The sequence below is a fragment of the Haliaeetus albicilla genome, chromosome 8 (genome assembly GCF_947461875.1).
Source record: "Haliaeetus albicilla chromosome 8, bHalAlb1.1, whole genome shotgun sequence".
NCBI classification, from domain to species: domain Eukaryota; kingdom Metazoa; phylum Chordata; class Aves; order Accipitriformes; family Accipitridae; genus Haliaeetus; species Haliaeetus albicilla.
This window is the reverse complement of record NC_091490.1, coordinates 31,940,129-31,964,252: the sequence shown is the minus strand read 5'-3', so window position 1 is coordinate 31,964,252 and position 24,124 is coordinate 31,940,129. Positions and strand designations below refer to the sequence as shown.

General features: G+C 38.0%; 1 protein-coding gene across 1 annotated transcript in view; it reads left to right on the top strand.

Moving 5' to 3' along the window:
- HMCN1 (hemicentin 1) overlaps positions 1–24,124 on the top strand; it is a 210,070-nt gene that overhangs the window by 62,099 nt on the left and 123,847 nt on the right. The window contains exons 7-12 of the mRNA XM_069789569.1: positions 1,576–1,696; positions 2,258–2,521; positions 2,789–2,933; positions 6,973–7,094; positions 12,801–13,076; positions 23,605–23,746. Coding sequence (XP_069645670.1) covers positions 1,576–1,696; positions 2,258–2,521; positions 2,789–2,933; positions 6,973–7,094; positions 12,801–13,076; positions 23,605–23,746 — 1,070 coding nt within the window. The remainder of the gene's footprint in view (positions 1–1,575; positions 1,697–2,257; positions 2,522–2,788; positions 2,934–6,972; positions 7,095–12,800; positions 13,077–23,604; positions 23,747–24,124) is intronic.

The following is a 24,124-nucleotide window of genomic DNA, read 5'->3' as shown; positions in this document are numbered from 1 at the left end:
GGCTAACCAAATAGAAGCAAATAGAGGTTGTTTTAATCAGATAGACATCAATTTGTCATAGTGTCTAAATGGCTGTCCCTAGGCATTTAGTTGTAAGAAACAACTGTTTAATATTCACATGCAGCTGTATCAGAGGTGGTTACTAAACTGAAGGAATTATGTATTTAAGAATGGATCAGATAATACTCTCTAGATAGATAAAGCTCAGTGGAATTATTTCGTTTTAATACTGATTTTCTTTCACATTGCAAGTCTTGTGTGCTGTATTGTCCCCCTGAACAAAAACTTGGAGTAGATTCTACTAACTGCAGATTTGATCTTGGCTTAATATAGCTTAGATATCACTCTTCACAGCCTTTTGAACTTTATTTTTTCCTGCTGTTCTGGTTGAAATTGACTATGTTAATTAAGTCTGTAAAAATCTAACTCCTGGCTTAGTGCAGTGCAGCAGTGTTTTGTTTGTTGGGTTTGGTGTTTGGTTTTTTGGTTTGGTTTGGTTTTTTGGTTTGGTTTGGTTTTTTGGTTTGGTTTGGTTTTTTGGTTTGGTTTGGTTTTTTGGTTTGGTTTGGTTTTTTGGTTTGGTTTGGTTTTTTGGTTTGGTTTGGTTTTTTGGTTTGGTTTGGTTTTTTGGTTTGGTTTGGTTTTTTTTTTTTTTCCTAACATCTGAAGGGTGTGGAAGTAGGTGAAGACAAAAAGCCTTGGGTTCCTGTGCACTCTTGGCCAGCAGCAGTTGTCCTTTTCTTTCTCAGCATAGAATGATAGAAAGTAACTCAAGATAAAACAAAGTAATTCTAAGATTGAGGACTTGCATAAAAGCTACTGTAGTCTCAAACAACATAAAGCTAAGGCTTTTCAAGAGTGGGTGGATGGGTGGGGGTGTGATTTGTTTTTTGCTGATTCAACCAGAATGACAAGGTGGGTGGGGGTGGGGATGGAGGAAAGGGGTGAGAGGTACTTCTGCATCCTCTGCTTTCTCACCGAGACCTTGACTGGGAAAGAGAAGAATCTTTAATATATGGTGTTCGTTGAGGTTGCCACTTGTTTCCTGATATACAGTGCCTATGATGTTTGCATATGCCTCATGGGTAAAATTAGTTTTGTGTATATTTAAAAAGGGAGCTTACTAATAAATAGAAAGGTAAGATAAATTATTGTAGCACTGGAAGTTGTTCATATATATTATCAGCAAAAATTTTACACTGATTTTTCTGTTGACTTGTTTCATTTACTATTTTGTAGTATACTTTAGAATGGTCAAAATCCTAACTTCCAGACAGTCTCCTGTTACAGTCACTGGCATGTGACAAGTAGTTGTTGATCTTGTGTGTTTGTGTTGTGATTTACCTCCAAGACAAATTGGCTCTTTTTGCAATGCTACAATTGCAGGGTCCCGTATCTAAAAGTAAAGCTTTATTAATGGCATTTTTACTTAAAACTTTTGACATAAGCCTCCTTTCTGTCTGGTTTTTAATGAAAACTGAAGTCTGTCTACTGAACTTGGTGGATGGATCAGAAACTTTGCAATTCCTGAAATGCTAATTATGCACATGATCTTTCACTCTGTTGCTTTTTCAGACCTCGAGCAGTGGAAGGCACTCTGTTCGGATCACAGGTCTCAGCACTATTGACTTTCGAGCTGGGTTTTCTAGGAAGCCAACATTAGACTTTAAAAAAACATCCAGCAGACCAGTGCAAGGTTTGTTTCCATTTTAGTCTATGTTAAACAATAACCGTTTTTTAGGCCCCCAAAATCAAGTAGAACTCTGTGATGATCTCTCTGGTGAATTTTGTGATAAACCTGGGGATGCTGTTCTTGGGCCTTGAATGTGTGAGAGCAGCCAGGGTTCCTGTTTTATCATACTGCAGTATTTTTTCGTATTAGCTTGGGGTTTTTTTTATGTCATGTAAATCCAGATGTTTTTATGAAATGCCTCAAAATTGCAACACTGTTTCTGTTACTTTTGGAGCTTCAGAAAAAGCCTTTGGCTCTGGGGCATGGTGAGGAGGTGATAAAGAGGCTGCTGTTTCAGAAACACCTGTTGGAAATCAGTAATTTAAACCCTGATAATGAGTGCTGTGTCTCCTGACAGCTAATAAGCAGAGCACAGCTTAGCATAACTTAGTTTTTTGCTGCTTAGTAAGGGTTGAAACTGAATGGTGCATTCATGGAGTAGTGAGCCATAAATACAAATTTAACCTTTCCTTTTTTATTTATTTATTTATTAGCACTTGAAATAGTGTGTTTCTGTTTTCCTAGGGATTCCTACCTTCGTGCTGCTAAATACCACAGGGATCTTTCTTCCAGCTAGAGTAGACCGACTGGAACTTCTGAGTATTACAGGGGAACTTCTTAAGACCTTGCCTGTGAAATACTATCCTGACAGAAAGCCCTATGGACTATGGAATATTTCTGACTTCATTCCACCAGATGAAGCTTTTTTTGTTAAAATAATGGGCTATGACAAGGATGATTATCTTTTTCAGAGAGTTTCAAGTGTTTCATTTTCTAGTATTACTCCTGGTAAGAGATTTTAACTTGAATTGAATGGATATTTGTCATATCTGAATCAGTTAAAATTGATATCTAGTATCTTTTTCTAACCTATACAAGTACTTTCTGTGCTGTTTCCTTCCAATGTTCTATCTCTAGATCATGATGGACAGGTTAATGTTATTATCTACTAAGTATAACTTTATCAGAAATTGATTTTCCTTTTAATAAAAGGAAAAGATGGGATGTATGTTAGTAGCTGTTAATAATCTTTTGGGGAATATTTGCTTTCTTCAGCTTCTCCAAAAGTTACAATGCCCACCAAGACTCCAGGATATTATTTACAGCCAGGGTCTGTTCCTTGCCACGTAGAAAGTCTTATACCTTTTACTCAGCGTTTTACTAAAAATGGAGTAAAACTAGGAGTGGATCAGTTCTTCAAGTAAGTAGCGACCTTTTTTCCAATACTGTTTTATTTCCTACTTATATCCTGTGATTTCTATTTATTATTTACTATTATATACTGCTTATATCCTATTACTTCCATTCTGTTATTTTTGGTGATATTCGTTAGGGAGGCTGTATTCTATGGAGAGATTTATAAAGTATATATATGCATGTTAGAGGAGGGTGTACACTCTGCACAGAAGATGAAATTATAGGTTTCTGGCCAAAATCCCCCTCAAATGTGTGTTCTTAAATTATGATAAACTGGGTCTAAAAGTCTAGAAGGCAAATGCTTTTAATTTATATTTTTAAAAGTTATGTAAAGTAGATCAGTAACTAGCTTTTTTTTCTGGAACACCACCACCTCCACCCCCAGCCTCCTCCAATGATACATAGATGATTCTGTAACATACATTAATGTGCTTTATTTTTAATGGCCTTTCATGGATGCCCTAGAAGTATATCGTATGACCTACTCTAGAAAATTTTACTCTTCAGAAAATCTCTCAAAATAGGAAAACTTACACTGAATATACCAGAAGGCTCTTCAGATTTCTGTATAGAAAATGGATTGCATGCTCTTTCTCTGTAGAATGAGATAAGAATAATAAAAAAAAAAGACATAAAATACTCATAAAGTCCAGCTTGTAATTCTGGTAGCTGAAAACAAAAGGGAAGTATGTATTGGAAAACAGTGTTGGTAGCCTCTTGCAAAGGGTTTTGTTTGGGGTTTTTTTGTTTGTTTTGTTTTTTTATGAGGTGTCATTTACATTTAGTCAACCCCAGCACATACTTTAGCAGCTGTGTAATTTTTTCCATTCAAACCACACACTTCTTTCTACTCCTTGCTTTTCATGTATCCAGCACCTTTATGATGGGGCTGCATTTTTCATTTTTTGTATTACAGACCAGATGAATGAACAGGTCATCCAAGTTAATTTAACAAAATATATCTCAAGCCAAATATTATTGATCACAGTTAAATAGGTTCTAATTCAGCTTGGCTTGTCTGCATTTTATTAGTAGTGAAGTTCCATAAGGATTTGTCCACTTACTAGTTTAATGCAGATATGAGCTGTATTATTGCTCTGCATTGAATGAGTTTGAGTTTTGTTTTGGTGACAAGATGTCATCTTTACTCAATTTTTTTTTTAATACTTATTTCAAAAAGTAAGTGGTTTATAGGTTGAATATTATAGTTCTATTATGACAGTTGTCTATGTGAAAATACCATTGGAATGAATATAGGTTTAGGGTTCCTGAAGTGAACATACTTTGAAATTTTTTTTTTCTACTGTGATTCCAGAGGTACTATCATCTGTGATAATAATTTCTAATTTTAAATTAATAACGTGTAGGAAAAAGAAATTTCTCTAAAATTGCAACAGCTTTGTTTTTCTAGATTTCTGCATCCTGTGGTGGGTGGTCTAGTAAGAAAATTTGGGTTTTGATTAATATCCTAGTGCATTTCTGACAAGTCTGATTTAGAAGACCAAGAACAGTAGTTAAGTACCTCATGCCAGTGGGAAGTCAGTGGGCACTAAGCACTAATGTGTCATTAAAATCCATTTTGTATTATAAATGGCAGATCCCACCAACCCTGCAAAGGTCAGAATTGGCAAAAATAATGCATGAAATTCTCACAAGAAAGCCAGTCAATTTAGTTAGTTAAAATACTAATTATAATAATAATTAAAAAAAATTTACTCTGAATCAACTGATATTTGTGGTTGTTAGTCAAGTCTAGTATCTGATTTGCGAAACTATGCAGAATATATCCCTCCAAACTATGTGTTAGCTAGTGTGGTACAAGTGAATCTTAGGTTTTAGTTCATTCATGTGAGTCACAGCCTGCTGCTGGTAACTTCCCAGGTGAAAACGTGATAAGGAGCACGGTGGTTTGTGGTGACCAAGAGGTGAGGTTAGATACAACATGAATATCACTGTGCTCTCTGTCAGTGTTTCTACAGTAACTAATAACCAGGATGTAATTTGGTCTTCAGATTTTGCAGCTTGGCTAAGGGAGCATGTTTGTATTTTCTAGACTGACTAGGTAAGCAGCTTGATCTGCAAATTGCATATATTGTATAATGATTTGGGTAAATAAATGACTTGACATTGAAAGGTTCTGTGTTATCCCAATAACATGTGTTGCAAAGAGTTGTGTGCAGTTACTGCTTTTTAGAGTCAGTGCCAAAGTATGCAGCATATGCCTTGAGGTGTGTATTATTCATTGCTGCCATATTTAGTTATTTTTAATAGACCACCACAGGTCTCTGTTTGCCAAGCTTTTCCACTCTGGACACATTTTCTTTTATGCTTCTGTTCTCAAAGCGTCCATGTTTGACATCTGGTGTATAGCAAGTCAGGAATGAAGAAGAGGAGGATTGCGTAACTTCACTTTTAACATACTTTCCATGAAAAAGAGAAGTTTCTCACTTTTTACTTGGAAGACACACTAACTAATTCTTTAGTGTTGGCAGTTACTGCCATGTCCATTTGCCAACATTGCATTGTAAAATGTTGTAGATTTGATATATGATATATTAGGTTATCTAGAGTAAGTATGAATTAAGAGAGAATAAGTAGGAAGCCATTTGAGGTCACTGTATACTGTTTTCATCTGTGGTGTAGTTGGATTGTCTGTCTCATGGTGCTACAGCATTGAACTTTCACTCATAGTCCAAGTTTCTTTCTCTTGTTCTTTCTATGTTCTTTAAGCATTGATAAATCTATTCAGACAAATGAGAGAGAGACAAAGGGTTCACTAATTTAGTGTTTTCCCATAATGTGTCAATTACTTGCCAAAGCTATCACAGATACTTCAGTGCTCATCAGTTTTGTTTATATGCCATAGCAACAGGCCACAGGGAGAGCCTGGACACTGCAGAAGAACCACTGTTTTGCTCATTAATGTCATCATCTGTGTGCCTGTTGCACCATTAGTTGTATAAAATGTGGTTTTGAATCTTGAGAAGCTGTAACTGTTTTTAAGCACATGTAACCACCAGTTAATGTAGTTATACCTTTATCTTCTTCTTGACTTTGACATTATATGTGAATGATACATGGTATTATTGCCTATCAGCTTTGTCCTTGTGATTGATAGAAAAACTGCAAGTATTTCTCTGGATTCTTGTTATATTATCTTGCTTATATCTCTTCTGTACCCCACCCTCCATTTTCAGTCTTGAATCTATCAATTCTGTCTTTATGTGTTGCGCTGTTTATTTTTGTATGGCTAGGCAATATTGGAATATTGGATTATCATAGTTATTGCTGATCGTAGGTTCAAAGGTGCAGCTGGCAGAGCAGAAGTCAGTCATCTTCATATCATCTTCCCATTCTGCTGGATTGTAAATGTTTGGGATTGAGGTAGTCCCTGCAGTTTAAAAAGTACAAAGAGAGCTGCCTAGATGTAGTCATCTTGTGGTAGGGTAGATGCTGCTGTCTACACTATATGAACCTAATAATGGATTTGCATATAAGGGGGAGAAAGCAGACTATATCACGTAAAGAATGTGGCCTCCTTTATGTGTAACCCCTGTCTGTACCTGTGAGTTTGAGAAGCTCAGGCTGGGAGGATGAACCCTTGTTACCCTTGCTAGTAAGAGCCACAGGTTTGGTACCACATACTGGGTCTACATAGAAACTTGTCAGTATTAAGGAAAGTTGTCTTCTCGAGTAGTAAATATAACAATAGAATACGAGGAGCTGAGTGCATGACTGCAAATACAGTGGGTTTAGTTACTGTGTGACAACTGTTGACATATATTAAAGGCATATTTGTAGATGTGCGAGTGAGATGTTCTGCAGAAACTTTACATTTCTTAATATTTATAAGAAGCCTGACAATGTATATACAATTTCTTTAAATAAAATCCATAAAGCTAGATCCAATTTGATTCATCAGAGGGCCTGTTTTTCCTCTTAATTGTTGTGAAACTCTCCTATGTCTGTAGTCAGGAAACCAAGTTCTTGTACCTCTTGATTTCTTCAGGAATTTAGTTGAGTATACCCTTTTCTTCCTCCAGAGAATCATCTAGTATGAGTTGGGAAATTGCCAAGGTCTCCTTGTCTGATGAAGGCTTCTATGAATGTATGGCAACTAGCAGCGCGGGAACCGGACGTGCGCAGACATTTCTGGATGTATCAGGTGGGTAGTAGTCCATCCTTCTATGCTGAAGTGTGGTAATACGTTGTACTGGAACACTTAACAAAGAGCAATGGCACTTGGGGCCAATAAAATACATGTCCAGTTCTAAGTATATTTTTAATTAATGTGTTTTTTTCTCACCCATGTACATAAGTGTGCTGATGTTTATTCAGCAAATCTGTTTTAAATATTAAGGTTGGATTTGTTTTAATTAGTTCCCACCACCAGTTGGACTTGCAGAGTAGATATGGCCTGTACAAGCAGAAATTGAAATCTCAGATTTCAATTGTTAACTTGACTGTATGTATGTATTATCTGATAGATGAGGAATTACAAAAGTCACATTAAAAAGTTTTCTGTTGGTTTTTTTTTTTAAACAAGATTCAGTTAATTGTTAGAAATCCCTTCTCATCTATTACCTTGAATTTTTTAGATGTGAATAATTAGGATGAAGGAAATAAAATTAAATGGGAAATAACGGGCTAATCACGAAGATAATTTTGAATAAACAGTAGTATTTAGTTGCTAGCCCCAAAATGGCTAGCAATCAGTATCTATCCAATAGATAATTTTAATCACTGTTTGTTTGGGTTTTTTTAATTTAATTTAAAATATTCCTAATTTCATAAAAATCTCAATTTAAAGGACAACTAGTTATAAATCTATCTGGTCATCCATTTAGTATGATTGGTGTGCTTTATGTGTTAAAGCCATTTCGAAGCTTAAAGCACTGATGCTCCTCTTGCTGAGGGAGAGGGAGTTTTCCTTATGTAAGTTAATGACCTGTTCAGACTTGGGGCACTAAATGATTATGCCCCATTAATTATTACTGAAAGTTCATTATGGTAAGAAAGAATCCTTCCTGAAAAGTGAATAGTATCATCCAGTTCAAGCTTTGGACTTAAAAATTTGGAGTGGGAGAAAGGGAGAGAGTAAAGTTGGTCTTCTGTGAAGACAAATGTAAAGCTATGCTGCTTGTGTCCTGTCAGTCTGACCGCTGGGACGTGGACTTCGGTTATTGCCTGCAGATGATGATGTTGCAAGTTTCAATTGCAGATCAGCTAGAAAAGTTTCCCAAAGTAAAACAACAGGCTTTACTTCATAAGGTTAATCCTTTTACTCTGTCAGAGGAATTTAGTTTAAATAACTGTAAACCAAGATGCACCCAAACACAGATAGAGAAAACATAAACCCAGGCATGGTCTTGAACTGCTTCAGCAGACAGTAGAGGTCTTCTGCAGGAAGATGGCCTGCAGGAAAAATTAAGAAGAAAAGCATATTTATGCACATGGGTGGCTGGATGAAAACCCTGTCCATAGTATAGCATATTTTGTCACTTAATTTTTCACAGTTGCAATGGAGTCTGAGGGAAAGGGAAAAAGAATTTCTATTTTGAAACAAAAATCCATTCTATATAGCCTTCTGTTTGTGTTGATCAGACATTTGTCATGCAGCGGTGTAAGCAACTTACTCTTGACTAGGGAAAATATTGAAGCTGAGTCAGTCAATTTACAGACACAGTGAGGGTAGTAGAGCTCAGAAGAGCAGTTTGAATTCAGCCTCAAGGTTTCATATAACTGCTTGAAATTGAAGTTGTCTTGTCTTTTGTCTCCTGTAGCAGCTAATTCAGGTTAGTTAACCTGGATTATGAATCATAGAATCACAAAACAATTTAGGCTGGAGGGACCTTTGGAAGTTACCTAGTCCAACTCACAGCTCAAAACGGAATTAACTTCCAAGCTTGATCGTGTTTCTCAGGAACTTGTCCAATCAAACTTTGAATGTCCCCAAGGATAGAGATTTCACAAGTTCCACGGGCAGCCTTCAGTGCTTAAGTACCCCTACTAGGGAAATATCTTGCATGTCCAGTTGGAATTTCCCCTGGCTATGACCACAGTATTTTGCTTTTTTTGTTGGTTTTTTTTTGGTGGGTGCCCTGAGAAGACTTTAACTCTGTAGTCTTTAAAACAACCCACTTGCTAGTTGAAGAGGGTGACTATATATCTCTTCACCTTCTCTTTTCCAGGCAAAGATGTTCCTCTCTCTGAGGTATGAGCAAATCCAAAGAAACCAGTGTGATATAACTGATTCCGTGCAACGCAAAGTTTGTAGAAAAATAGCCCTCTTACACCAAGTGGTAAATTTGAGGAGAGGAACATCCTTTTAGTCACACCAAGTACTCGAGTAGAACAGTAACATCAGTACTTACCCAAGTCCTAGCTCTAGAGCGCTGTTTTATATTTTGGCTACAAAAATCCTTCAGGCAGATAGGGTATTCCCATATGCTTATTTCAAACCATGTTTTGGAGGACAAGAAGCTGTTATGTTCTGCCCCAGGAATTGTGGGCATAAAGATTCTTGGTCTGGAAATTGCAACCATCCTCCTTCTCACAGAGCAAACAAAGAGAATCCTAACTCTTTTCTTGTGATGTTGGTAGCACTTGAAAGTCAAGAGTGACGAGGGGAAAAATTCCTGTATCCTCTCATTTACAGAGCACTGAGAGATCTCATGAGACTGACTCACTATGTAAACATGAGCAATTAGTTCTGTTTTGAGCTGTGCAGAGGATTAATGTGAGGGAGATGCTTTGAAATCCTTGTGTACAAATATTTGGAAGAAAATTACTTGAAATTTCTTCTTTAAGCAAAGTAAACAATCTTTTCAAGTATTCTTAGTTTGCCCAGCTGACAGTGCATCACAGATAATCCATTTTGTCAACTGCTGTGTGAAAGGTATTGGAACTGTGTCAACATTTTCTAGTTTCAGAAAAAGCAAACACTTGAGTTGGACTTTGTGTTACTAGTATTAAATCTTTAAAATTCCATATGGCTTGTTAGCTTGTGCAGACACCTTAAATAAAGTGCTGGTAAATAAGTGCTCTAAATTCTGCTTAGAGTTTGGCTGGGGGATTGCTATGTGTGCGCACTATTGTGGTAAGAGGCTGGTGTAGTGTAGTCCAAGAGATGTTGTGCCCCACTGGACTGACATTCAAAAGATGGAGATTTTAGTCCTATACTGGCCTTCATCTCTCTCTTCTTTAAAGTTTCTTTAAGTAACATACTTGGTGATATGCCCACGGAAAGCATTAGAAGATTTTTCTTTTCTCCCAAACAAACCAGAACCTAAAGTGCAGGGGAGAAACTCCATTCTCGGTAAGAAAGGGTAGCTTTTCTTGACTCTCCTCTGCAATTGTTAAAATACACAGCTTTGGTAATAACGGTGATTGCTGTTAGGGACTGTGCTTATAGAAAAGCAGAGCTGCACACCCAGCATGCAGAGTGTACGAGTGATTCATTGCTATGCAGAGATCTAGCATAAAGCTTGTGAACCTCATCTGAGACCCCACATGAGACTTAAATGAGGAGGAGTTATGGCTGTCTCTGAGCTTAGGAGTAACTTTCACCCTTAATAAACATAGACATTTTTTATTCCTGTTATCCTTGGTTTTCCTAGGATAATTGTTTTGTAGTGTGTACTGATAAAGATCTGGTCTTGCTCTTACAGCTGTCTTATTTCTGCTAAAGCATGCCGCTCAGAATATTATTCATTGCAGATCTTTCTTTTTTTCAAGAACCAGTCTGGGGAAAAGCAAATGGAATATATATATGATTTTATGCATGAAGTGATACATAGTGTATTTTCTTTCTTGAACATTTAAATGTTGCCTCCTTTACCAGTGATATCTCAAGAAGGATCAGGATGACTGCTCCTGTTTTAAGCATCTGTGGTTTCAAAGTTTAATTCCAGTGCAAAATCATTGCTTTCTTCCAGGAGCATGACAGAACTGTACAGATGAGTAGAGTGGAAAGCAAATAATAACAAATAGTGGAAGTTACAACATAAAATATGTAGAGATAGGAAGAAAAAGATAATTAAATTACCAAATATTTGAATGGAAACTGTTAAGGGATTTTTTTAAGGGCTGCTGCCTAGAGCAGCTCCAGCCTAGGAATTCCTCCTGTCTGGCTGCTGGAGCTCAGCCCTGTGTGCCCTGGGATCTGAGGGTCTTTCTCCCAGACCCTTGGACACGGCTGCTGCTTTCCTGTTTGCATGTTCGTCAATAGCAAAGCTGAGCAGCTATCACAGAGGCACATGCAGGGGACACTGACGCAGCTGGCTCCACAGACTGCCACAGACGGGGCGCTGCCTTCAACAGCAGCTACATGTGGGACTTGCATAAAGCATGGGACAGCCAACTCCCTTCCTCCTCCCCGGCTGGTAAAGATTGAAGCTCACTAGTGAGAGCACATATGCACTGCTCTCTAGAGCCACACACACATTTACAGATCCCTTGAGTAGTGGCATGGCCCCTCTGTCTCCCCGATACCCCTGCCCAGATCCTGGGCCCTCTTAACTGCTTCTTGCCAGCTGTTCCAGCTTGAAGTTTGCCAACAAACTGCAACCCCCTCACCCCTGCACAACAGGTTTGGGGAAGGTACAGAACTGCCCGAGATCCTCACCGGCTCCAGTAGCTGGTATTAAGACACCCGTCCCTCCAGTAGCTGATGCCACAGGTCTGGGATGCCTACACCCCCCGGTCTGACTCCAGTAGCTGGCACCCAGTCCACTCACACTGGTCCCCCCAGTAGCTGTCACTTAGTCCTTACAGGACACACACAGAAGGGATAGGGAGTGAGATTACACAGAAGGAGAGTTAAAAAAAGATTTAAGAAGACAACAGAACAGACTGTGGTTACCAGGTGCAGGGATCAGTCAAGACACGACTGGCCATGTTTTAATGCAACAGGTCCCTTTTATGCCCCTTTCTACCTACTTTCCCCTTTGCTCCCCTCTGATTCACTTCCCCTGCATATTCCTTCATCAGCTTGCATAGTTTGACAGCTTCCCCTGCCATATGTGGGACCCTCAGGTTTGGTCCTTATCGGTTGCAAAGTCTAGGTTGACTTTGAAATGGTGCTTGTGGCTTCTTGATAGCCCATCAATTAGCTTGACGAAATTTGTTTCTTGTCATTGTCTCTGTTACTGTTCATCTGTCAGGTTTGTGTGTCTGTATACTCTGGTTATTACCTCCCCTTTTCCTTATCCCATTTGACAAGGTCCTTGATCAGATAAACTTAAGGGAGCAGATGCTCTCTCCTTCCACATTCCCTTATAGAAACCATCATGGAAAGAACTTAATAATGATGCTTAGACCAGCTGTTGACTTGGTTTCATTGTTGCTATAAGAAGAGCTTTCTAATAACACATTGGGATTTTTTTTCATGTAAAACCGGTAAAAATCTAGTGCGTAGCTCATTCTTCCATGTGTGGTCATATCTCAGTTAGAGATCACATTGAGATGTGGTGGTGGTCCTGTCTCTTCCTTCTATTGCTGTGGCACTCTGATCTCTTGTTGGCTTTCCCCAGCACAAGATGAGCTCAAAGAACACAGCGCTACATCCTCTCTCATACATGATGTGATCTTTCATCCTATGTGATATGATAGTTTTGAGCTGAATCAGGTGTGTTCTTGTGATGTAAGCTCCTGTCGGGTAGCTTGGCATCCAGGAGTGAAGATGCTGCCCTGGGTTCTGTTTCATGGCTTCAGCAATGTGAAATTTAACTAAATGTTAAACAAATATTACAGTTTATATTTTTTTAAACTCTATAGTGTACTTGAAGTTGTTTATCAAGAATTCACAAATGAAGCAAAGGTTCCCAAATCTTTTTCTCTTACGATTTTGCTCCTTGTTCTTTCTACGCAGAGCCTCCACCCATGATTCAGGTTCCTAATAATGTCACGGTTGTCCCTGGTGAAGGAGCCATCTTGACCTGCCTAACTTTAAGCACAGTGCGTTACAATCTCACCTGGCAGAGAAATGGCAGGGATGTGAGGCTTAAGGAGCCCCTGCGAATAAGGATGATGAGCAACCTGTCTTTAGAGGTGAAGTCTGTAAAGCTCACGGATGCTGGCAAGTACAACTGCATCGCTTCTAATGAGGGTGGATCTACCACAGCATCAGTCTTCCTTACAGTGCAAGGTAACCAGGAAACTGCATGTTAGTTAAACTTACTCTGTCATGGTTTGTATTTTCTTTATCTTGTGAGCTGTCTCTTTTAGTAAGTCTTGTACTTTATTTGTGCCTGTTGATAAAACTGCTTGGAGACTGACGAACATTATGTAGTTCTTCCCTGTTTTAAAATGGCGGTGGGAGTCACCAAAGAGCACTAGTGCTCATTTTGTGAGACTGCCTTGTACTGTGTGTCTCTGAGCTGTGGTTTGATCCTCCTCCTGTAACTGCCAAATTAACTGCTGCACAAGTGAATGGAACCTGAGGTAGTTTTGTTGTTAGTGCCTCCTAAAGAGTAGAGCACAGAAATAGCTACGCACGTGCATACCACTCCCCAATATTTGTAGCCAACCTCTACTTTGAGAAAATTTGCAGGCTGGCAATGTGGATTAATTTTATTTTTATTTTTTTTTCAGTGAAATTATAACTATAATTATGTATGTGTAACTAAATTGGTAAAAATTTCTGTGTTCATCTGGGTTATTTTATGTCTCTTTATAAAAGAATAGTACTTCTAAGTTTTTCTGTGTATCATGTTATTGTATCTGGTTTATAGTGCTAAGCTAAGAACTAATCACAATTTTATGAAGGGCTAGATTTTATGAAGGCAAGGACTTTAAAAATGTCAGAAGTGAAAATGACAGTATGGCTGAGACCAAACAAAGTCTAGATCTGTGATCTTGCTGCATACCAGGAACAAATTTCAAAAAAATTATGTATAAAAGCAGTAATCTCTCTTGGAGCTAATCCTTTTAAAATTTGAAAGTACTGCAGGTTTCTCTCTGTCTGTCTTGGTCATGTGGAGGTTTGAACCTTTGGTTCCTAGCTACCCACCTGTGGATAAGAAGAGGCAGAACTCAAAATGTTTTAGAAAGAAAACTATTCTGTCTGCTTGTAGATGACTCTGACAGGATTTCTGCTTGGTGATTATACTGGGTCACATTCTGTGCAGAGTGGGTAGCCTCATTAACTTTGCTGCTGTAATTCTAGTACTTTGTTAACTGATGGAAAACTTAGAATTATTGAAAGAAGAAAAATTCAATGGAATTGCCTGGCTTAAGGTGCTCCAAAACAGAGAGAGGTCAAAAGTGGAGTTGTGTAACACTTACTAATGGGATGTAGTTTTTTCTTATAGGAAGAGCATACTGGTTTATCAAGGTGGAATAACTAGGTGTGCAATCAACTATGTAGGACCTATTACAAAACACAGCAGAATGAAGTGTTTCTTCATTGATCTGTTTGAATTACCCTTAGATGGCCACAGCAGAGTGTAACTGTTAAATATCTAGCAAGGCTGAAGGCAAAAAAGCCATGAAAAAAACTCAACGCCCATACGTTTGGAAAACTTTGTTTTAAATTCTACAGGATTTTTCCATCAAGACAGTCATTCAAGCATGTCAAAGGCAGCAAGAGAAGCCCCCCCCTCCCTTGTTCATCTCTTCCTGGGATTTAGATTTTCCTCCCTAATGTCTGTAGACCAGCTGGGAGCTTTAACACAATGACCAAATCACTTCTGGCAGTTTTTTATAGTAAAGTTAAAGAAGTTTACTGCTGCCACAGCAGAATATTGAGTTTCAAATCACTTATGTATGTAGACTGATTATATCAAATATTTGGGAATTATGTTTTGGCTGGTACTGGTATTGCTAACGGCTTTAAAAGATGTCTGAGGTAACCCTCTTGGACAGTTTAGATGGGCTTAGTTGAGAGTCTGAGTTGTGTTTTCTTTCATTTCTGATGAAAGGATGCTTAGAACAGAATAAGTATGTAGAAAATGCTAAGCTGTGGTTGAATTCAGATTTCTGCAGTGGTGCCTGCCTCTCTTTGTTTAGAAAAAGTTATCTACTGCCAACCTTTCAAATGGCTATATGCAAAAGCTGAATGGTGTCAGGATGGTTGTATGCCTTATTATTTGTGATCATTTTAGTTTGCTTGGACAACATGATTTCTATCAGATTTCTGGAGGTGCTCTGGTGTGTGATTGTGTCATGTACAACCCGTAGTACTTGGTAGGGTCTAGAGAGTATTCAAAAGAACAGTTTATTTTTGGCAGGAAAAGATTAAAGGGTGGCTATATGTAAGAAGCAAAAGCTTTATAGTGTTGTCATTATTAACATTCTGAAGAAGGAAATCTGAGGTCTTGTTAATAGATTGAGATGGTTTGTGCTTTTATGTAGTTGCAAGTAATTCGGAATGTCAGATTAAATTCATATTGAAGCCCTTTATTACTGTTGGGACAGTTCCATATAGATCTCTGAATTTTGGATCATAAGAGAATAAACACTGCTTTCACCCCCATTTTCTTCCTGGAGTGGGAGTTAAGGCAGAGAACAAATGTTGGTAGGTCTAAAAATAACCCAGCATCTGCTTTACATGCCTAAGTGGACTGTAGTAAACCCTCATTTTGAAAGCTTTCAGTTTGATGCTGCTGTTTCTGAAAGAGAACATTCATCTGATTTTGGGTTGGGTTTTTTGTTGTTTTTTTGGTTTTTTGTTGTTTTTTTTTTTTTTTTTTTTTTGTGCCAGCAGCTGTACAAATACAGACTGAAATCTTGAATGAGAGTTGACTTTCTCCCCCAGTTGTGTGTTCTGTGTTAAGGAGAACATGCTATATAAAGTCACTAATTGTCCCACACTAACACTGAGCACAGCTAGATGAAGATCCCATTTAAAACTTGTGCCTACTTGTGGAGGAGTGGTGTACTGCTCAGGGTAGTCTGAAAGGTCACTGAATGCAGTTTTATAAGTTTCAATGAGTATAAGCTTTTGAGCCTTCTAGGATTGTATTGGTGCTTATAGAGTGCTATGACTAACTTTTAAAGTACTTGCTCATCTTGGACCTTGTTAAATGGTGGCTACATAGTGTGAATTGTTCAAGTCCTTCCAACAGATTGGTCTTATATGGAAACAAATGAATTTGTAAGGGCAGTCACTACTTTTTCATACGCTTTATATAATTTATCAGAAGCCTGGAGGAGTTTATTGCAGCTGTGTGAGGCTAGAGATTGGCCAGGAGTGTGAAACATTGGTGATGCTATAAACTTTTCAATGATATATTTCTCACTGATGAGGGAAATTCCATGAGCATGTAAACTTTTTCTTTCCAGTTTGTGACAGTCTTGTAGGCAAAATATGAGTTTGCTATATGCATATTTATCAGGTTGACTTAATATGGTGTGTTTTGATAGCTTGATGTTTTGTTCTTGATGTTTTCATACACATAAGTGATATCGATTGAGAGGGAATTATGAGGAGCTTACGCTTTTTTTTTTTGAGTTGAAACAGTGTGCATGCTGAAGAGATTGATGTGTCGTGGTTTTTTTGTTTCCTTCCCCCTCCAAGAATTTCAAATACACAATTAAAACCCAGATCCCTGAAATTCAGGTGATGCTAAATGTGATTTTATGGTAGTCTTGGTTTTGCATGTTTTCTGGTGTAAGTAAGAGTAGACAATGAAGCACTTGCTGCTACAACACAGCTGTATAGTATGTAGAAACTTTTATGGCTTTTGCTTGTGTTTATGTTGGCGATTAGTAGAGATGTTTGAGTTTAGTAATCTCAGCATACGATGAATTCCAGCAGTAGATTAACAAGAACTGAGGCACAACTGAACATTTGTCTTATTGGGAGCCATCTAAAGTAATCATCTGCCAGCTGCTGTGCATTGAGCTCATTGATGAACAGCATGCAGGTCAGCATACTATTCAGATGTATTTCTTTATCTGTATGTACAGGTAAAATAAAATCATACATGCTGTAGTTACTGTTCTGTCCATAGCATAGTGGGCTTCCTTTACCTGCTTATTTAAAAATGTTTGAATGCCTGTCTGTTATCACCATCACAATGGAAAGGCATTTCTAGCACCTGCTTAGAGGTAGCACTGCTAAATAATTCAGAGCGATCTGTGCTAGTGGCTAAGTGCTAGAAGCACCTAAGCTGCACCTGCAGAAAAGAAGCAGACATACTATGTGTTCCACCTGCCCACATAAGAAGTAAAGTGTAGGTTTAACTTTGGGCACTGAAGAATTGTCATTGCTGTAATAACAGTCTGCTAAAGGCTTTTGTAAAGCCAATGCATGGCAAGAGTACTGTCCTGCTGTATGAATGGAGTCAACTACATTAGATGTGCAGTGGGGTAAAGTGGGACCTATTAGCCTGACAAGATGCAAATGTGCTGTCTGCTGTAGGGAACTGATGTGGACACTTACCAGCCAACCAATAGCTTGAAATCCAGGTTGAAAAAAAATTGCCCAGGTGACAATGTATGTGACTAGGCTCAACCAAAGCAATGGTAATACTTAGGTATGTCCCAGACAAGGAGCAGAAACCAGAACTGAACAAAGGAGCAGAAACCAGAACTGAACACACACAATAGGACCTTCAGCATGAATGTACTTATATGTGGAATAAGTCCAGGAAAGAAACTGTCTAGATGAACAAAAGGTAAATCACCTCCTTGGCATAACCCAGTGCTTTGTTCCCTGAATTTCCTCTGCTTTTTTTGTCTGAAAAGAGACAATACAGAAATAAACATCTTAGTCTTTGAGATAGCTATATAACTGATTGTGTGAATATCATTCACTTAGATATACAGATACACACTGTAATAATGGGCAAGGAGAAGTTTGTTATACTGTACTGAGTTCTTTAAACATGGAGAAAACAAGAAAGGGAATGAAATTGAAGTATTACTGCTTTACTTGCTATTTCAAATTTAGAAAGTTAATTAAATGCAAGGTATCTGTCTTGAAGAATGAAAGGAATTTAGTGCCTTCTGTGGTTCTTTCCAGGCTATTATTTGGAACTGTCTGAGAAGATGAGTTCATGGTTGTTTGTTTGTTTTTTTTCCAAGCTGCATATTTTAAAGATATTACCTGAAATCTGTTATCACTGTGACACTTCCGCCCCTGTTAGAACAGGAAGTAAAACAGTTGAACTCTCAGCAAAGTTCTTTAATGCAAAAGTCACTATTCTTTGAAAGAAAGAGAGCTGAATCAGTAGGTGCTAATTATAATTCACTGCAGACTCAATGATAGTCATTAAGCTGTTTTTCAGAAACTAGACTCTTGCACAAGAAATGCAGGTTAGCAGAAGGGTCAGGAATTGTCTGAGCAGCCTCTCTGGAGTTCTCTGCCACTCAAGAAAATTAATGAGTATCCCCAAGGTAACTTGTCTTCTCCACACAGCTGCCGTTCATAAGAGGTTCTTTTCTACATTTGGTGAAGGGGAACTGATGGGGAAAAAATTGTTATTAGACCAATCACTCTTATGGCCTGATTTCATGAGTTGGCCTGAATTTATTGTTTGGGGAGGTTTCTTTTGATGGTATTCCCTGGGTGAGGTTTCTACAGGTGAGTACAGAAGTGGAACAAAGAAAGCCCTTTTATCCGGCTAGAAATATCTTTTTAAATTTTCTGTGTCTTTTAGATAATTTGTCACAAATTCAACTAAATAAGTGATGATTAAGCTTTTGTGATTTTTCATAGTATTCAGTTCATGCATCGTAGGAAGAGTTCTTACTCCAAGTAATTTAAGTCCTAACTTGATGAAAGATAAAAAATTAGGGTATTAAACAGGAAATTAGTGTCATGCATCTTAATTTCTGTCATTTGATTTCTTGCTCATTATTTTCTTGCTGCTTTCTCACAGAAAATGTAGGCCTTTAGAAAGATTTCTGTGAAGGGTTTTGGAGGAGTGAAACCATAACATGTTCAGAAATTGGCATTTCTAGATGTCTTCTGACCTGCACAAACCTCTGGTTCAAGACAATATTTTACACAGATCTCTTGGAAACTAGCTTCTTGCAGGATATTTGATCTCTGTTACTGCAACAGTTAATAAAAAGCACAAGGAAATCATTAATTACTACGTGCAGTCCTTGTTTATGCTCCTGTGCATTACCAAGTTCAATTTACACGTCAATAAAGTGAACTGTCTCTCATGTGAAGGTGGGGACATATTCCCTGAGAAGAACCCACTAAGTTTTGGACGTCAAAGTCCCCCATTTCACTTTCTGTAATGTACTAATTTTCTAAGATGCTGTTTCTTTATCTGCAGCATGTCAGGGCTGCTCTGCTGGAACAGGAAGCCTTGACTTTTTCATTTTCATTTATAAAGGTGTTCACCAAGTGTTTTTTTCCTGAGCCTACCAAGTTCTAGGGCTGACACTAACATAATGTAGGTTTTCAGACAGTTTGAGATCAAAGCCATTCACTTCCATTTATATGTTTCCCTGTGGAAAAAACTAAGGCATATCTATAAAATTCACAGTAACACAAGAATTAGTAGACATTGCTGTGGTCACACAGGACTTCGGTCTGAAGAGAATTTTTCACACCAGCACTACAGTTCCTGTATTACTAAAAGCAGGGCATTGGGATAAGCATCTGCTCTTGCTGTATCTTGGTAGTTAGGATCCCAAGTAGGTCAATTCAGACCCTTTTAATTGATGCAACAGGAATGGGTTGTAACTATAGAGAACTACTAGGGAGCAGACTGGACAGAGGGATGGGGCGCCATCTATTCTCTGCCAGTATTTGTGTGTGTGTAGGAGGATCTGGATGGTCTTGAAGTGAAATTTTACAAAAACCAAACCCTTGTGAAAATTTGCAACAAACATGGGCAAACTGCTGCAGTGGTTGCATTCCTACATGGTGTTTTTTTTTTAATCTAGATACATTTAAATAGTTAGCCTTGTTAATGCATTACTTGTCAGGTGAATAGGTTGAATCATGCAGTTTTCCAAAAATGTTCTTAGTGTAAAAGGCGAGAAAGAATCTCGAGGGTGCTGCACAAAAATATTGACACTTTGAGTAATGATTCAATCAAATATCATCTGCAGAGTGGCTTTTGAGGAAAAGTTTCTCTCAAAAAAGAAAAAAATGCATACAGAAAGTAGTGAAAAAGCCTCAGCAGTAAGTATGTTTTTTACTAATAAAGACTGATAAGAGGGTTTTTTTTATGTTGTGTGAAATAAAAATTTGGTATTTGCTGTTCCTTTTTCATGCTAAGTTTAACTGCCTCAAATGGTTTTAATGACTATTAGGGCCAAGGATGGTTACAACTATGAATGCTTCAGACTCTGAAATTCTCACTAACCTTCTTTCTCTTAAGAAGTGTTACACATGATCTATGTTGTTTAAGAGGTTTTATTCTGCAGCCTTGGCACTGTAAGGAGCTTGTGCTTCTCCTGCCCATGTATGAATCTTCTCCCCTATGATACAAAGAACAAAGCAAAAGAAATTAAATTGACCTGTCACACAAGAAAGCCCGTTCTATGTGCCTGCCTGGTTGCTGGCTGTTGAGCAAGAAAACAACGTGGTTAATTAGTGGCAAATGTGACCTCACTGATTCTAGCTGGTAGCTTGAGTATTACAGCCATAGATATTGACTTTTTTTTCCCCAATTAATTTCATTGCTTTATGTATTAAATACAAATATTTCCTCCATCTTCTTCTGCTCTCCTGGTAATATCATTGTGTGAAAATAACTGCATGGACAATGGTGTGCTGCCAAAACATGATGTGTAACTGCTATCTGAGACAAACAGTTTCCTAATATCAACATGAGAGGAGACCTTCCTGAAGACCAGAGCATGCAGAATATCTCCCAGTGTCTCTTGGCAGGATTTAAAACAAAATTTAAATAGCTGAGAAAGCTGTGCACATCATGAATTACTTGAGGGACTGTTCTGTAACTTGCATCCATTTCTTGCCTCTCCCAGCCCCCTTGTATCTGGATTTAATCCTAGTACTTCTGGAACTATGGTTCTGCCTTCCTCTGGTGCCTTTCCTGCTCAGAGGTTTCAGACCCGTTATGAAACATAGCAGTGACTTTTCAGGACCCTGCAGCTTTTTATTAAATCTACTCTACAAGTGAAAACCTAATGACCTTGGGGAAGGTTAATGGCCATAAATTTCAGAAAGGAAATAAGGCATTATATGCATCTGTGTTTACAATTTTGCAAATGTGTGCAAATTAGTTGCTGTTTATTGCTTAATTCATTCTTGTCTTTGGCAGTATAGCTGTCTGGTTTTGCATACACTTTTACTTACAGATCTCAGAATCCTTTACAAGCTCACACAGCTAGTTAATGACTGAAAACAGAGTCATCAAGTCCTGGCAATAAGTTCTACTTCCCAGAGCACCAGGTGCTATACTGCATCAAAGAGCCTTCCTCAAAACAGCAATTACATTTCTCTTCAAAAGAGGGGGTTGATGTGCTTAATAGGGGCGTGCAGATAAGTTTGCACGAAACACTAACAGATGTGAATTATTCATGAAACTCTAACACAAAATATTTTATTTAGAAGTATGCTAGAAAGGTTAAATCAAAGTTATGTCCATACCTGTATACTGATGTTACAACTAATTATATTTCAAAACTAATATTTTTCGTGGTAAACTTGCTCTCCTGTTTAACAAGATGTATTACAGGACAAATCATTCTCTAGTAACTGATTGTAGCAGACAATAAAATGTCTTGTATCCATGGGACACTTAAGTACTTCCCTGCCTTCCAGCTGTAATGTGTTGTAATTAGTCCATATTATCAAGTGAAGTTGGACCTGCAGAGGCACAGACACCTTGTTAAAGTCAGCATGTGACTCGATAATATCTTTAGATTTGCCAACCTGTATTTCCCAAACCTATGCTACTCTTGATAAGCCCTTCCATGTAAAAGGTGAAGAGATCTCCTGCTGTTCTTACCTGTGCTCTTAATTTGATGTTTGAGCATTTGAAAATCATTTAGTTTCTCATTATCTCATTTTCTGTCAGTCACTATCCCCTGTCATTAGGTGTGCTGAGATCATGGGGAGGAAGATTGTTTTCCGAGTTCTGTGTTTTAATGCCATTTGCTTAAAAGTCTGCTGACTAAAACCCATGGTGTTTATGCCCTGTAAGGAGCCAGAAGCTGCCTCGCTTCTGTCCTAGAAGCAGCACAATCTTCTGCAGGGAGATTCTTCTTCCAGGCCAGAAACACTGTGTGTTTTAGTTAGCTCTTTAAGCAAATGGTATTACAACACAGAACTTAGATGATAATCTTCCTCCCCACAATGACAATGAAGAGGTCATGGTATTAATTCTTCCAGAAAGGCAGTTGTAGTAGCACTCTGAATTGTTTCTGTTTGCATTATGACAGACTGAACTAGAAAGATTTGTGCTGTTCACCTAGAAGTTGCATAGCGTCACCCCTTCATCTTGTCCTCGATGGATTATGCCACACATAAATAGATTGTGTGTACTGGCTCTTACATACATTTTTCCTTGGCAGCCACAAAAATATGCCAAATGTCACCTGAGTCTATAGGAAGGTGTAACTCCCACTGAAGCTAATAAAAAAAGCTATGCAGAGCAGCCCTGGATTCAAGGGAGAGTTAGGCTTAGGCTTTTCATTCTATGGTTGCCACTAAAAAGATCAGCTGCAAGGAATACATGTTAATACAGTACGTGATTCACAAGAGGCAAAGCTCCTAAGATGAAGATTGATACTACTGATCTAATAGTAGCCAGTTTCATGCCATAACCAAGATGTAGTACTAACTGCTGCTACTTCAAGTTGCTACTTTTTCGTCCCTTAAGTGGTGTGGATCATTTTCTTGCCACTCTAAGCAAGACAGTCATATGTACCATAGAAGAAAATGTCTATTGCCACAGTGAATTGTTTTGGTGGTCTTTCTGACTGAGGAAATCTGTCTAAGGATATAAGTGCATGAATTCTATGAAGTTCACCTAATCACTTTTCTGGTGAAAATGCAGCTGAAATCCATAACATCCACTGGCATGGTTAACACTGCAGATTCAATTGTCTTCGACATGATTTTGCTATTAATTTCTTTCTGTGTGTGTGCAGATAGATTGTCACTTTTATTTTTATCACTCAGGTTATATTCTTACCATTGACGTGCCTGAAGATTTGTGGTCATTGGCTTTAGCTTTCAGGAGCCTGCACAAATTTGTCTTACATTTATCAAAATTGGCTCTGCTGCTGCTTTGCTGAGTTTTAAGCATGCATTAAAAATTCAAAGTTAATTATTACATTCAAGTTGAATCCATGTGAAACCACTAATGCTCTCATAGTTTCTATTCAGAATGATGCCCTTGTACAGCTTATGCCTATTTCAGCCTGGCTTTGTCACCTTGATGGATCATGTTGGTGAACTTTGCTTCGTTCTGGCAGCTTTTTGTCAGAATTGGTGCCCTCATTTGGGAGCTCCAAATTCTGCATCTCAGAGCAAAGCTAACTGTGTAGGCCTGTGAATTAACTTGGTCTCTGTACCCTGAATCCTGACTTGCATACCTTTATAAAAGTTAGTATGTGTTATGCTGAGGAATTGGTAGATTGTTCTAGAGGAAGCGAGAAATGAGTGGGCTCTGACCTTTATCAGGATTGTTTTCTCACTATAGAGCTGTTTGAAAATGGGAATAAAGTGATTGTTATAATCTGTATTTTCTAAAAGTATATTTTTAATTGCTGTTTTTAATTTCTTTTACTAGAACCACCTAGGGTTGTCATTTCACCGAATAATCAGACTTTTACGGAAGGCTCTGAAGTGTCTATCAGGTGTTCTGCAACAGGTTATCCAAAGCCAACAGTAGTATGGACACACAACGATATGTTTATTATTGGTTCAAGCAGGTAGGGGTTATAGCTTTCTCTATTTATTTTTATTTGTTTTCCTATGCGAGAGAAAAGTTTTGAAGAATGCCAAAATATTCTATTTCTTTCACAGGAGTCTGAGTTTTGGAAATAGTACCTCAACCTTCACTTTTGTAACTCTTTAATTTCAATTTTCTCATCTCTAAAAGAGAAATAATTTAGTTCTTTTCTTCAGAAGGCTTTTTACAAGATTAATTTAAATGCTTTTCACAAAATGCATTGATACTCTCTGGTAGTTATAATAATACTAATATTATTGTTTATCATGAGAAAAAAACAGCAATACCTGTTTGTAAACCATCTGGTCATGCTGCTGTTGTTGCTGCTTGGAGTGTGGATGTAAATGTTAGTCTCTTT